Below are 16,096 nucleotides of genomic sequence, written 5' to 3'. Positions count from 1 at the left end.
ACTAGCAGGCTGGCGCTTAACTGCACCGCCGTTATCTTACATTAAAGCAGTTTTGCATCCTGACATCCTGAGCGGGTCCCTGAGGCCCAGCTGAGTGCGCAGGACGCCGGACTAAAGGCTGAAAGCGTTACTCTGGACTCTGAAAGGTTCTGAAAGCTCAACCTCGGATCAGAGGATCCAGCCGTCTCTTTTTAGAGCAGCTCAAAACTTTTGGCTTTTAAGTTGCTTTAACAGAAGTTTCTCGTTTTTGTTTCTCAATACTTGCTTTTTCTTGTTAATTTTCAAGCTGTATGCAAACAAAATTTCGTTCTGTACGCACTCTGTGCATACAGAACGACAAATAAAGTTTGTCTAAGTCTAATTTAATGTTTCTGCTTTAGAAATAACCTTCCTGGCTAAAAACGAAACACGCTCAATGTGGAGACAAACTTTGTGGCCATTTCACATCATTATGTTGCTCTGCCAATGTTGAACTTTTATAATCCATTTAAATTTAAAAGTACACAACTGAAGGTTTACTGCATTTTTTGCACCATTATTTTTTTGCACTGCCAACATTGAACTTTTCAAATTAATGCCTTTTTTGCACCATTATCTTTGCACTATAACATTCTTCTGCACACTTCAACAGTTTTTCTCCTGCACTGTTACATTCTTATCACTGCTGCACTTTATATTTTAATGTTATTTTATTTCAATTGTAATCTCATTACATTGTCGTAAGCTGTATGCAACAAAATTTACACATTTAAATTTAAGTCTAAGACAATCAGGGGACCTTCCAGCCAGGGTGGAGGCGGTACCTGAGGACGCAGCACATCAGCAGCAGATGCTGGGGGACCTGTGCTGGGTTTAGGAGGGCCGGGCAGTCGGAGCGCAGACACGCCAGGAAGGCTCTGGTTCTCCTGGACCGGTCCTCGCTGGCGCGACCCAGCCACAGCCGCCGCAGGTTTGGGCAGGTCCACTCTCGGAAACACAGAGCCGGAACCAGCTCCGGTGTCAGGGCCGACTTGGCCTTCCCGCTGCTCCACTCTTTGACGATGACCGGAGGAACTGGACCGCAGACAGAAGGAAGGAGCGTTGGTACAAGGAAAGCTCCAGCTTTAGCTCCATATATGCTAGAGCAGCGGTCTGCAGCCTGACAGCTTCGGCTTAAATTGGTCAATGTTTCTAAATGTAAAGGTCATTTAAACTTACATTTAGTTCTGCAATATATGCATAACACAGATAAGAGAGTGTTAAGATTTTTAATGTTTAAATAGAAACAAACATTCTGTAGGAAACTGTTTAAAGAACGCTTCTGGCTTTTCAATAATCAGTGGTTGACAAGTTTGCTGAAAATTCAGCCGAGTTGCAAAACCACAGCCTTCCACTTCCTTTTATCAGGGAGAAGTGAGAAAGGCAAGAAATGTGAGCGACAGTGGAGATTTCACACAGGCGCTCTGGGTGGAGGTATGTGGGACCCATACGTGAGAAACCTCAGGTTTCTATCAGCTGGAATATTAAAATAAATAATAAATACAGTTCCTGGGTGTTACCTGGATCCCATCTCACCAGGCGGAGAAAGTCCGACAGACAGGAAGAGTTTGGATGACGACACGATGCTTGCAGTTATCATCAAGTCTGTTACGATTGCCGATCGATGTGATGCGACATCATCCGCCCGTCTAACATTATTATTTATAGTTTATTATCTAACACTATTGATATAAAAAAATTATATTTAACCATTTTAATGTACAGATCTTTGGTCCCGGCTGCCATTAGGCAGTTTAATGCCTCTTGAAAGACTGAGTTTTTTTGTTTTATCTTATTTTTTTTCTTAATCCAATTTTATGTTTTTATCCTATTTTATGTTTTTTATCTATGCCATCAGGCAGATGAATTTCGCCTATCGGGGATCAGCAGACATTTAAATCAAAAACAATTAATAATAATAATTAATAATAATAATAATAATAATCAGTTCATTTTAGTCTCATTCCTTGTGAATTTCAAAATAAAAGGTGCATCTGAAAAACTGAGGCTATGGATGAGTATTTTCATTTTGTGTGGATGTAATTGGGTCGTTAATCCTTTAGTCGGTACATTGATGGTTGTTCCAGCCCTACTGCAGACTCCGCTCACCACAGACACCATCCTGTCTCCTCCCTCTCACACAGAAAAAGGTTCAGGACTTAAAAACTCCTCAGAAACTGTTTTTTAATCCCAGAACGGTCCAATCAATCAAGCCCGCCTGGATCTTTAAGAATGCTGTAAAGATCCTGTGTGCTGTGCATTAATCAGTGGATTATTGTGTGATATTCACACTGCCTAACGAGCAGAACTGCTTTTTATTTCATGAAACAAAGAACTCTATTCTTCCACAGTGACGCTAACAGACCCTATGAAGATTAAATCATCATCTCTATGTGAACATAAAGCAGCTTTTACCGTATATCAGGCGTCAGGAAACATTTGGGAGTCTGCCCTCCTGATGGGACCCACCTTCCAGGGGAGTCCTCTTGCGGAGGGCGAGCCTCTCCAGACGGCGGTGGGTTTCGGCCAGACTGAAGAGGACGCCGTACGCGTACTGCCTGGCGGCCCGGAACAGCAGGGAGGCGGGCGGCAGCTCAGAGTTACACTCGTCTTCTATACACACCGGCATCTTCATCTCTCCCTGAGGGACGGAGGAGCAGACGGGACAACCGTGAGTCCCGGAGAACGTCCACAGACACGGTTCTTCACCCGTTTACCTCCCGTGTTTAAACATTATGAGAACAAAGCGGGTTTTCCTGAGATTCGCTTTAAAATCAACAAGCTCTAATAACACAAACGACAAGAAATTATAAATAAACTTCACCCTAAACTGAGCCAAGTCTAAATTTTAGGGCTGGACGATATAGAAAAAAAAGTGCATCAATAAAATAGAAATCATATTGATCAATAGATAATTATCAACAAATTCAAAACATATTTTTTAAGTGCAACCCTGACCATTTTATGCTGTTGCTTAATGATCTATTTTTAGATAAAAACACACAAACACAGAATTCAAACTCAACCCTTTATTCAAAAACACATTTGTTTAAAATTGCCTTTGACTGTTCTAGTTAAACTGTTTTACCGTTTTTAATGTTCTTTTTTGTTTCTACATTCTATCCTTACTTGCTTTTATTCTGTTTTATTTTCCTATATTTTAATCATGTAAAGCTCTTTGCATTGTCTCTGTACTGAATTGTGCTATATAAATAAATGTGCCTTGCCTTTATTCAACCAACTTTTTAAACCAATTTTTAAAAAAGAAAAAAGAACGTGTGCACTCTGACCTCTATGGAGGGGGAGGAGCTTAGAGACGGAGCGTTGTGATTGGCTAGGAGGATGTAATGACCAGGGCTGGCTATCATGTAGGATGAGCCAATACGATTCTCGATACGTAGCTCAGCTTGATTTGACTCCAATATCTATATTACTTTCAAATTAATGCTCAAAGTCAATCAATCAATAAAACCAGCCAAATATTATATTTATTTATTGAACACTGATATATTAACAGAAACATAAAGTGCATTTGGTTCAATGCATTTAACGCATCACAGAAACCAAAAATGTCCCAAACGTCTGATTTTAGGGACGAAGGAGCTTCTAAGATCCTTTCAGCTGTTCCGCAAATTCATCTCACTGCTCTTCCTCGCTGTGATAACGCCCCCTAGTGGTTGGGAGGTAAATCGATATTTAAAGCCAGAATATCAATATTAAATCGCTTTTAAAAACATTGATATTAATCTTTGTATCAATTGTTATGCACAGCCCTAGAAATGCCTAATATAAACCTTCATGGCTAGAATGCAAAAGGAGGAAAAACTTTTATTCGGTTGAACTTTTTATTGACCCGTTTTTTTTTTTATCATCGATATACATCTGTAGATCGATATTTATTGAATATTGAATTATCGTCCAGCTCTACTAAATTTAGAGGTTAGGTTGAAAAGAACTGAAGAAAAGCTTCTCACTCCGGGCTTTTCTTCTTTTTACAGTAAATCAGCAGAAACAACAGATGCTTCTCTACTTTAGGAGCCTGAGGGAAAAAATGTAGCGTTCTGGACTAAAAGTGTCGCCACAACATCTTTTAGGATCATATAAAACTTTCCTGACTGCTTCAAAACGTTCAGACTCTGATTCTGGGTTTCCGGAGGCTCAAACAGTCACATTTAAGATGTTTTTTAGATGTTTTCAGGCCTTAAATTAAAAAAGTAACCAGTCCACTTGTGTTTTTCAGGTCGTGAAGGCATTTTAATCAGCTCCACAGGAGTCACTGGCAACAACGGCTGCTATTCAGCTCTGAAGTCTGTTTTCAAGCAGAAAAACCCTCCACAGGTTTGTGGCTGAATGTCGGTGGATAAATTCCTTCCTACCGAGCCGTTTGCTGCTCTGCGTGATAACGGGCCCGGCAGATCTGTCACAGTGTAACGACACCTAAGCCTCCTCAACACGACTAGAGCCAGCAAATCAAGAGAGTTTTAGAAAATGCCATTATTGAATGAATGAAAACAATTCAGATGCAAGTAAATGAAATTAAAGCATAAAAAAATAAATAAAATAAAATTTAATCTTTTTAAGGGCTATAATAATTGTTATAAAATTTTAGACACTGAAGAAAGTCTCCTCAGTCAAAGTCTTTGTCCGTGTTGTGAGAGAAATAAACCAAGTAAAGATACACGAAGTGGCGTGTAGATTAAAACGCCTAACCTGCAGATTTTAACGTAAACTGGCTCTAAGGTTCTGGGAATGTTTTAAACTCTAGCTCAGCAAAGACTTGCTGCCAGTTTGAAACATTTCAGATACAGACGAAAATAAACATTTCTTTTACAAAACGTTTAGCTGGACGGGTCTGAAACCAGTGACTTGTCTCGGTTCTGCAGTTAAACAACAAGTCGGCCGGTTTGGGGCTGCATGGAGGATTTTACTTACCTTGGTCAAAATGTGGTAAATCTGGGGATACATCAGCCCTCTTCTGTGTCTGTGTTCAGCTACACGAAGAACCTCGGCACTGACCTGAAGAGAGAAGCAACAGGCTGAGAACACGGCAGCGCCCAGCGGTCGTTAGCGGTCATAACAAGAACTCAACCTGAATGATGTCGGCTAGGGATGTCCTATATTATCAGCCGATATTATCATAATTATGTAATATCTGTCTATATCCTTATAGGTTGTTCCCCCGATAATATAAAGCCGATAATATAACGGCTGGTTTTTGTGAAATATGCTGAAAGGTGACGCTCCCTGATGACAGCATCTAGCAGCCGTCACAGTGAAGGCGGGTTATGAGTAAAGTTTGTGACTGACATGATGTGAAATTACTTTATAATCGGTATCGACTCACATCAGAATCAGAAATTCAGTGTTAAGAATATTGGTAAAAATATCCAGCATCCCTAAAGTCAGCTGGACTTCCCGTCTCACCTGAGGCAGCGGGGGCGTGGTGATGTCCATGTGACTCCGCGTCGCCATCGACAACAGTGAGGGAATGTTGGACCCGCTCCCGTTGCCCTGGGAACCGTCTCCGGGCGCCGGCCCCCCCCTTCCAGCCGGATCCTCCCACCGAGACGACTTGTCTGTCAGATGACTGCAGAGAGAAACGCAGCAGTTTGAACTCAGTCCTCAAACATTTACACCTCAACGTTTGCTGATCCTCTCACAAACAGCGACGCTGAATTATTATTGTTTTAGACGGAGCAACGAAGTAGTGAATAACCAAGAAGCTCTTTTTTGCAAAAACAATTTTCCTTTAACAATTATTAGCAATAATGACTAATATTAACCTTCATGGCTAGAATGTAAAAGGAGGAAAAACATATTCTATTGAACTTTTTATTGACCCTGTTTCTTTTATCATTGATATATGTCTCTATTTATTGAATATTGAATTATCGTCCAGCTCTACTAAATTTAGAGGTTAGGTTGAAAAGAACTGAAGAAAAGCTTCTCACTCCAGCTTTTCTTCCCTTTACAGTAAATCAGCAGAAATAACAGATGCTTCTCTACTTCAGGAGCCTGAGGGAAAAATGTGGCGTTCTGGACTAAAAGTGTCGCCACAACATCTTTTAGGATCATATAAAACTTTCCTGACTGCTTCAAAACATTGAGGCTCTGATTCTGGGTTTCCGGATAAATAAAATTGTTTATTTTGCAAAAAAGAGGCCTAACAATTATTAGCAATAGTAATTTTTAGAGATCCTTCCAATCCATTATTCATACGATAAAATACTCAATTCATGATTTAGTTGACTTAAAAACTATTAAAAATATTTAACCAATATTCAAAACATGTTTGAAAAGAGAGCAAGTAGTTATAGCTTGAAAGGAACAGAAGTCTTTAAAAAAAATAAACTAGATTTAGAACCACAGTAAAAGAACGGAGCGTTACAGTGGAAGGTACAATTATGGAATAAACTTAAAGAAATTAAAGAAACAAGGTCACTTAAAGTATTTAAAAATGTATTAAATTAAGTGTATTCAGTAAGAGTATTCAGAATAATTTAGTGGTTTGTGATCAAAATGATCATCAATAATAATAATAATATTATGTAAAGAGAAATTTAGCATTTGTTTCTTTTCTACAAGAAGCTCTCTGAAGCAGAATGGTTTTTGTTTTCTTTTGTTTCTGTTTAAAGAACTTTGAGTTGACTTTGAATGATGCTATATAATATTTTTTGAATACTGTAAAATGTAATTACAGCAAATATGGATAACTGAGACTAGATGGATGTAAACACTGTTAAAAAAAGATTTAGTAACAGAACTGATGTACGATTATTGTAAGATAAGTTATGGGGCAGATATAAGATTGATCTCTGCTACTTTTCATTAAAGATGCGTCGATTTGCTATTGATGTCCGTGTTAATTTTAAAGTTATTTCTGAAATAAATAAATATAATAAAAAATTTAAATTAAACACACAATGGCGCCATGAGGGTGGGCCAGGGGTGGTTTGGTTTTTCAATAAATTAATAAATGGACACCTTATTCCTAATATAATTACACAATAAAAATTAATTGTTGTTCAACTCAAAATGTTAACTGTACTGTTATTGGTCTGTGCACATTAGATCATTAGTAACATTAAAAATCAACCAATAAACCAAAAGACCTTAGTAGGCGTTTACTTAAGTCTGATAGTTTTCTACAGGCAGTTTTATTACAACAGTAAAATAAAATCCTGAAGTTATGGCTTTTAGTTTAAGTTCTGTTCAGATCTAGAAAGCTTTTAAAGCGTAACCCTGATTTAAATTCTCAGCGACGTTCTCTCTGACCCGTCTGCGTTCTCTAACAGACCAAAGACCAGAGCCGCTGTTTTTATACTGAAAAACGGGTTAAAGCTAATTTTATTAAGGGTTTTAACTTAGAACGGGGCAGAATAAAAATAGTCTCTGCCCCCTTTTCTTTGTTTTATCGTTTTTTCTTTTATAACCACTCCACATTTATCCCCTCCTCGTTGTCTATCACATAAAGCCCAATAATAAAAGTCACTGAAGCTCGGGACGGTAACCTGACAGAATCTGAACACGTTCTGATTCATCGTCAGACCGCCTCCAGACACGAAGCGCTCTACCGCTGCGTTCTCTTCAACCAGCGGAACGTGTACGGGCGTATTTACTTAGCGTTGCTGTCGTTGGGCTCGTCTCCGTCGGAGGAAGAGGACGGAGACGGGGAGGGACCAGACTGGCCGCTGGTGTGATGGTTGGGAAGCCGACTCCCGCTCTGCGTCGAGTCGTACGGCGCCGACCAATCGGAGAAGCCCATCTTGCCGGTCAGCGAGTCGTTGCAGTCCGGGGGCGGCTGCTGGGGAGGGTGGAAGAGCGGGGCGGAGGGAGGGCCGTACGGCGCGTTCTGATACGGGGGCTTAAAGCCCGGACCCTGCGGGGGAGGAAACTGGAAACAGAGAAAACGTCAGATTATTAGCAGGAACTAACAGAAACAAAATCTCGCCTGGCAAACGGCGTTAATCTACCTGATTCTTTCCTAGAGGGATGGGTCCCATGTGGCCAGGTGGTCCCCCAAATGGAACGGGTCCGAACCCGGGTACTGAGCAGAGGGAGTAGAACACTGAATTATGTCGGGCAGAGAGAGTTCAGCCGGCTCGGTTCAGTCAGACATGACAGCGTCTCACTCACAGATGAAGGGCGAGGGCCCCATGTTAGGAGAGCGGGGCTTGGATGCAGCTGAGAAATAGTCCACAGCTTTCTTAAAGCGCTCCACCTTGTCCTCCATTCGTGACTAAAAACAGGACGGGGACAGAAACAGAACATCCTGAGTACAGAGAACGTCCACTGATCATAAAACTGTAAAAACACACAAACTTCTCTTATATTGTCAGAACGCATCATAAAAAAAAAACTTTACTCTTCACTGACGCCACACATACAATAATAATAATAATAAAGCTAAAACATTCACTAAATTACGTCATTTCATTTAAATAGCGCTTCCTTAATATCACACGTTTTACTGGAGTATAAAATAAAATCTCTACGTGTTCATTTTAATCCGGCTCTCAGCTCCTGTCCAGTAAATGCAGCAGAAACACTGCAAAAAGAGAACTAAAAATGAGTAAAGTTTTCTTGAAATTAGTGTATTTGCCCTTGATTTGGGCAGGTAAATAAGATTATTTGCCAATGGAATGAGTATGTTTACCCCTAAAATAAGATAATTAGACATCCTGCACTTGAAATAAGATGATGGAGATGAATTGTTCCTATTTTAAGTGCAAAAATCTTATTCCACTGGCAAATAGTCCTATTTACAGGCTCAAATCAAGGACAAATACATTCATTTCAAGAAAAAAAATTCTTATTTTTAGGTCTATTTTTGCAGTGAACTGATTTTCTTTCATCAGGATCCGTTTGTCTCGTTTTCACAATACGGCGCGGTTAAAACCCAGAATATATTCCTATATAATAACTTTTACATCAGCTTATCACCGTTATCATATATCTACCGCCGCCCGCCCTGAATCGTCGACACGAGGCGGGACGGATCCACGCCTCCATATTAATCAGAACTGATTCTTTTCCTGCCACCTGAATCTCGGAGCTGAAGACGAGATTCATCGGACCGGTCAACATTTATTAAACTAAACCTGTTTGTCCACTCAGATTATTTTCTCATTTTTGGACCATTCTCTGCAAACCTGAGAGATGTTTATGCCTTAAAAATCCCAGATCAGACGTTTCTTTCAGTCACAGCAACCATTAGTTTCCTATTTTGGTGCTTAGATGGAAGTTCGCCTCGCCGTCATCATGTCTAGATTGTGTTGCCAGGCGTACCTAATAAAGTGGCAGAGGAACCTGTGTGAGATTTTGTAACGATTCCCTTTTGTTCATCTGTTTGTGTATTTTGAGTCAGATCCAGTGAGGCAGACGAGTCTGGCTGCAGATAAGAGGAGCGCTGCGCTCCATAGTGAGCTAGAAATAGTCTGTTAGCTAAACGAGCCTCTGGATGAACTCTGGCTCCACGCACGCGTCTTCAGACGTCAGCGCAGCCTCGTCTGCTTTGTGTCTCCAACACGACTGGAGTTCCTCTGATTGGTGCCGGGAAAACTGCTCAGGACACACATTCAGCACCGGAGAGAGAGAAATGTGCTTAGAACGTGTTTATAGAAAAAACCCGTGTTAGTAAAAGATGCCCAGACTGCAGAGACGACTGTCAGCAGAGGGTCTGGGAGCGATCCGCTTAGGGCGGCTCACTTTCTGTATTTAAATCTCTTAAAATTCATTTTTTCTCTCTGGCTTTTAGCCCAGATGGAGAAGTTTTTTGTTTTTTATCTGTGTGTGGTAGCGTAAGCCTGACGAGCGAGGCGTGACGCAGCCCGGTACAGTAGCATGCGTCAAGCTAATGCCCTGCTAGCGCATTCGCTTATGGAGGGGCAACCCTGTGGGATTAAGTGAAATAATGTTTAATCACGTTAAGAACTTAAAGCCCTGAATGCTCCACGTAAAGCAACGCACAGTCAGGACCAGCATCATCAGTCGGTCCTACTTTGCTTCACATTGTTATTTGATCTTTTAACTTTTTGTTCTCTGTCATTTTCTCTTCATAGAAGGTACACCTGGTCTGGTGTTCTGTTAGCTGTGACATCATCAGGGGAGGCAGATCATCCTCTATTACCATCTAACATAGAAAGTACTCCTGGGTCAATGTGAGCTTCTGAGCTTTCTGTGTCTCTGCTCTGTCTTCTCTAACATAGAAAGTACTCCTGGGTCAATGTGAGCTTCTGAGCTTTCTGTGTCTCTGCTCTGTCTTCTCTAAGCCCCAGTGGGTGGAGGCAGATGAGCGTTCACACTGAGCCTGGTTCTGGTTCTGCTGGAGGTTCTCCTCCCTGTTAAAGGGGAGTTTTCCTCTCCACTGTCGCTTCATGCATGCTCAGTATGAGGGATTGCTGCAAAGCCATCAACAATGCAGACGACTGTCCACTGTGGCTCTACGCTCTTTCAGGAGGAGTGAATGCTGCTTGGAGAGACTTGATGCAACCTGCTGGGTTTCCTTAGAGAGGAAACTTTCTCACCAACCTGGAGGATCTGATGGAGTCTGACTTTGGAAAGAGCCTCGAGATGACATGATGTGTTAATTGTTGATATATAAATAACATTTAATTGAATTTGCATTTTGTGATCATAAAGAAAAACCTGATGAATGCCAAAGCAGAACAATGAGCCTGTTAACGCTGCATAGAATAAATATATATTCACACCAGCAGACTAAACATCAGTCTGTGGTTTCAGGACAGCCTTTTCAGCCTAAAGCTGCTTCCTGCTGAAATCTTTCCACAAGGCGAGCCGTGCAGCAAACGCTGAGCCCTGAATTAGCAGATCTTCCCACAAAGACTTTAATCTCTCTGTGTGGGGAAGTGGAAAAACACCCGACTGATCGCCTGAACGCACCTCCATGGAAAACCCGACAAGTCGGTGCAGGTGTGGCGGAGCCGTGACTTTTAACCACTGTGTGTCCATCTTTGGGTCAGAATACGCGATCAGGACCAAAGACTGAACCAACAACCTGTGCTGATTAAACGGGATAATCCTGTAAAGCATGTGGATATCACCTCGACTTCTAAGACCAGAAATCTGAAGTCGACTCCAGGCTGCTGTCTCAGGGAATAAATAAAAACGATCAAACATCAACATTATTCTGCTACTTTTCCTGGAGAAGCCGCCCGTTTCCATTCCTCCTCCAGAGGCGCAGACCTACCTGTGACTGTTTGAAGACGTCTCTGGCGATGGCGTCGAGGTTTCCCAGGTCTTTGACGGAGGACACGTACTCAGAAACAGCTTTGATCACCACCTCGCAGGGCGGCAGCACCAGCTGATGGGCTCGCACCTGAAACGGCAGCAGGAGGTTCCCGGTGAGACGGGAACCAGAACGCAGCAGGAGGAACGCTCTGCAGCACCGCAGTAATGCTGCAGCTTAAATATATATACATTACATTTATTAGGAAGGTGTTTTAGTTTATAATTCAGATAAACTAAATAAAAACGTTCACAGGAGCTCCCTGCTAATGTTCTCACCATTCAGTAAACTCGCAGAGTAAAACAGAACATTACGGTTTAATTAATAAACGGCAGAGACAGGTTAACGACGCACGCTGAAATGTGTGAAAACTTTTCCGCTCAAAGAGAAAACTAAATCAGATCTGCAAACGTTGAGATAGCCGCAGTATCACTTGGTGAAAGTCTTCCGCTAAACCGACCAGGAACCTTTTCGCTCACCTCAAACTTAAATCTGGAGGTTTTTCTGTCAACTGTGGGCTGATTTTGGTCGACGGTGCCAAACGGGCTACAGCAGAACACAGAAGAACCAGAAACTAGGACTGAACGATTTTGGAAAATAATCTAATTGCGATTTTCTTTCTTAATATTGCGATTTATTTTCCAGTTTAATTTATCATGTCTTTTTAAACATATACAAACAACAAATCAATTTGTTTCCTCGCTGTGCAGATTAGTTGCTAAAAGACCCGCAGCATCTAAACTCAGAGCAGTAATGATTGAGTTCTGACTACAATATATTACAACCAAAATTGCAATTTTGACTTTTCTCTGCATTAAACACAAGCAAGAAAAATGGCGTCTAAATTAAAGATGTTTGTAAACAAGGACTATTTAAAACAAGAACTTTTAATGTTTCTATTAATCAGAATATTATTCAAGAGAACTGCTTTTAGTTGATTTGGACATCAATCCTTGTTGAACATAAAGTGCAACCAACAAGCAAGTCTATGTATTAAACTGATTGACCTGATCTTAATGCTATGTATGATTATATAAACTCTTAAACAAGTAATAAAATTAGATTATCTCACTGCTGCAACTGTCTTCCCTTCCATGTGGAGGCAAACCCACTTTAAACATTTTACCAACACATAATGGACGTGTCTAATTCCCTAATTGTTACATAGCCAAAAATTGCAGACCTCTGCGATTTGGAAATTGCGTTTTTTAAATCACGATTATATTGAAAATGCGATTAATTGTTCAGCACTACCAGAAACATCATTACGTTCCAGGTGTTTAGTTATAGAAATCACAGAAATCCTTTATCAGTTTGTGGGGCTTCATAGATCATCAGCAGGAAGCAGGCGATACGTTTAGAAATATATTCTGGTGCCGTGTTGCTTTGAATCGTTATCTAAATATCATGTTTAATGCACACAACACGCGCCATGTTGGGAGAATACAGCTGGCTGGTATAAGTGTGTGAAAACAGGAGCTTCATATTTACCATATATTCATACTTTTATGACAACCGCGTTCTCGCTCTATGTATACTTTTTATTTCTCTGGTGTTAATGTGCTCCTTTTATCAGCTTTTCTTTGAAAACTAAAAATAATCAGGGCAGCTCTCTTCAGGGTGTAGCCGATCAGTTTGGGGAGTAATTCTCACATTCATTTCCAGTTCTGACGAAGGTTTATTTATTTTAAGAAACAGAGAAATGTAACTTTATTCGTATTTTTGGGCCGGTGGAAACATTTGATTATAACAAACTGAGTCGCGTTGAAGCTGAACTCATCTAAAAGTGTCGTCTGCTTTTCTCTGTCACACATTTGAGTGGCGAACACACTTAGAATTATTTTCATGTTAGTACATTTGCTTTTTAACTCACCTCTATTACAATAACTATAGTTCATGCTTTTAGTTTTAAATGATGTGAACTTTTCATTTCCCCTTTAACTATGAGTGGTTTTCAGCAGAAAGGGGAAGAAATAAACACTTTAAAGCCGTAAAAGAAGCAAAATGCTGACCAGAGGCCATCGTTGCTACATGTGAGGAGCTAAAAGGACCGGCTAACAAAAACACCGTTAGAGTGAAAGAAGTTAGATATTAATCCATAAAAACATCTAAAAAGTGTTTAAAATGAGAAATTAAAGGAAACTGTATTTTTCACAATATGTCAGCTGGTTTTTATTTCTAAGTGTCTGTGTGCTGCTGCCGATGTTGGCCAGGTCTCCCTTTCTAATCTCAATCAGATCTACCTGATAAATAAATAAAGGTTACATTCAGTTCATTCAGCTGGAAGAGAGCAAGAATTTGAGCTGATAACAGGAAGGCTGAACAGAATGATACGAGGTCTCATCTGAGCGTTAATGCTCTAAATTAACGTATTTGTCCTTGATTTCAGCAGGTAAATAAGATTATCTGCCAATGGAATTAGCATTTTTACCTCTAATGTAAGATAATTAGATATAAAAACAAGACGATGGAGGCGAGTTGTTCCTATTTTAAGTGCAAAAATCCAATTCCATTGGCAGATAATCTTATTTAGCTGCTGAAATCACAGACAAATACGTTAATTTAGTGCAAATTTTACTTACTATTAGTTCCTGTTTACATTGCAATAGAGGACAAACTCCCCGTCGCTGTTTGTGCTCATCCTATGACCTATAATCAGTCGAGCTTTCACTACAGAGACAGCAAAGGGCCTCACCTGCAGGAGGATTAGGGAGGAAGTTTGGAGCTCAGGTATCAAAACTTTTAACACGGTAAATATTTCCCTGCATTAGAGGAAAAGAACAGGGCAGCTCCTCGCAGGGCGTGTCAGACCAGCCGGTCCACACTTTGCTCAGAGCGTCCAAGCCGAGCCGTTCAAATGGCGCCCGGTCTAAACGCATGGAATTAAAATAATAGCTGCATGATCATTGTGTTTGTTTTAAAATATTAAAGTCCTGCTGTAAAGCGTCTGCTCTCTGACCGCAGCGTGACGTCGCCTCTGCTCCCGCTATAAATTATTAAGCGCTCACAGCAGGAAGGCTAGAAGGAAACGTGTTGCAGCCTGACTGGAGGAATTAGTATCGGCAGGTCAAAGCTTTACAAAGCCGCAGTCACTACTAATCTAAAAGATGATTAAATATTCATATTACAGCACAAGCACCGTTACATCTGGAAGCCTTTCAGTGTGAACCAGGCGCCGGGTTCTAGGTTAGCATTTTTTTAAATAATACTAGAGGTGTCAAAGATTTAATCGATACTAAACCAATTAATTATTCTGCTGTGCTTATTTGCGTCGAAATCTAAGGAAACTCATCCGTATATCCGGCAGATTGTGGCCCTTTTTACGACCGCAGCGCTGCAACAGCAGCAACTCAAGAAAAACGCCTGAGAGCCTCGTTAACGAGACAAAGATGAGAAGAAGCAGGAACCCACCATGCTGCTGCAGCTGATCAGAAATACACAGCAAAAAAAAAAAACTAAAAGTGAAGTTTTCTTTAAATGAGAGTTTTTGTCTGATTTGAGCTGGTAAATGAGCTTATCTGTCAGTGGGATAAGATTTTTGCACTTAAAATAGGAACAACTAATCTCCATCATCTTATTTGCAGTGCAGTATATCTAATTATCTTATTTTAGGGGTCAAAATATTAATTTCTATAGGCAGATCATCTTATTTAGATCATTTCAAAAACATTTTACATATTTTTAGTTCAATTTCTGCAGTGTATGAAGCTAAATGACCATAAAGGCAGAAGTTGAACAGGGCTGCTGCTGCTGCTGAACATTTAGAATAATCCTTTATTTGTCCCTGAAAGGTAAAATCTATTTGTATCATCAGGAAATTAACAGGCAACTGAAGCACACAGCGACAGTAAAGATAATTATAAAAGATAATTGCACGACTAAATCAAAGGTTTATACTTCTGTGAAGGACATGAACATTTATCTTTATTTACCTTTTCTACTGTTTTATCAAACAGGGAAGAGAAAAACGAGACATTTCTCTAAATGAAGGACACTTATTGGTTAAGCCAAGTTAAAATTAACTTTGTCTTGTTGTAACCTAACAGATTTTTTTATTTTTCTGGGTCTTTGCGTACCTTGAGGGAAGCGAGTGGGTGTTCTGGTCCCAGCAGACTCCAGTGGAAGGCAGCCAGGTCCTCATCAGGCAGAATATGATTCCCTGAAGAAGAAGCAGACGGGTCAGCGGACGGCGGAGGAAGCTGCGGGACGGCGGCGGAGCGCCACAGAGGGCGGGGCCTCACCCAGCAGAGCGGCGAACAGCGGCAGGTGCTGCGTCTTCAGGCCCAGCTGCCTGGCGGCCTCGGACAGCAGGTACTGGTGCGTGGTCAGGTTCTTCCCGTTCCAGCTCAGCTTAAGCGCGTGTGAGGAGAAGTAGGCGGGCACGTTGCAGAGGGCGAACTCGGAGTCCTGAGCGATCAGGCCAGAAAAGCCGTAGTCCCTGTAGAGAGACAGCACCTCCTGGTGGTGGTCCTCCAACGTCTGCACGACCTGAGGAGGCACAGCAGACACAGCAGGTCGCCATCGTCCTCCAAACATCCCAATAACCACAGAAACACTTTAAGTCACTCTTAATATTCTTGTTTAGGTCTAAAGTTCAAAATACATCTTACAATCTGAAATGTAAAAAAAGCCACTGAGCCATTATTCATCTATCAGAGTAATTAGAAGTTGATCCTAAAGTCTCTGAACGGCCTCATAACTCCTTATTTATCTGAGTTTGTTAACGTTTGCATGCGCAGCAGCTCTCTGAGGTTTTATTGAGTTTTCTCCTGGCGATCTTTGCACCTTCTCTGAAACAGATCTTTTTAAAAGCATTCTGAAAACACATTT

The 16,096-nt window shown here is 40.9% G+C and overlaps 1 protein-coding gene across 2 annotated transcripts in view; it reads right to left on the bottom strand.

Annotated features, from left to right (window-relative positions):
• Nucleotides 1–16,096, bottom strand: part of fam120c (family with sequence similarity 120C) — a 30,901-nt gene that overhangs the window by 10,114 nt on the left and 4,691 nt on the right. For both annotated transcript variants that reach the window (XM_012869391.3, XM_012869402.3), the window contains exons 2-11: nt 15,508–15,754; nt 15,343–15,425; nt 11,228–11,356; nt 8,155–8,257; nt 7,992–8,065; nt 7,638–7,912; nt 5,443–5,605; nt 4,951–5,034; nt 2,488–2,659; nt 804–1,053 (exon numbers count right to left, since the gene is read on the bottom strand). In XM_012869391.3, the coding sequence (XP_012724845.2) occupies nt 804–1,053; nt 2,488–2,659; nt 4,951–5,034; nt 5,443–5,605; nt 7,638–7,912; nt 7,992–8,065; nt 8,155–8,257; nt 11,228–11,356; nt 15,343–15,425; nt 15,508–15,754 (1,580 nt within the window). The remainder of the gene's footprint in view (nt 1–803; nt 1,054–2,487; nt 2,660–4,950; nt 5,035–5,442; nt 5,606–7,637; nt 7,913–7,991; nt 8,066–8,154; nt 8,258–11,227; nt 11,357–15,342; nt 15,426–15,507; nt 15,755–16,096) is intronic.

This window comes from Fundulus heteroclitus, chromosome 1 (assembly GCF_011125445.2).
Source record: "Fundulus heteroclitus isolate FHET01 chromosome 1, MU-UCD_Fhet_4.1, whole genome shotgun sequence".
In the NCBI taxonomy this organism is placed as follows: domain Eukaryota; kingdom Metazoa; phylum Chordata; class Actinopteri; order Cyprinodontiformes; family Fundulidae; genus Fundulus; species Fundulus heteroclitus.
Note: the sequence above shows the minus strand (reverse complement) of the source record. Positions and strands in the feature narration are given on the sequence as shown.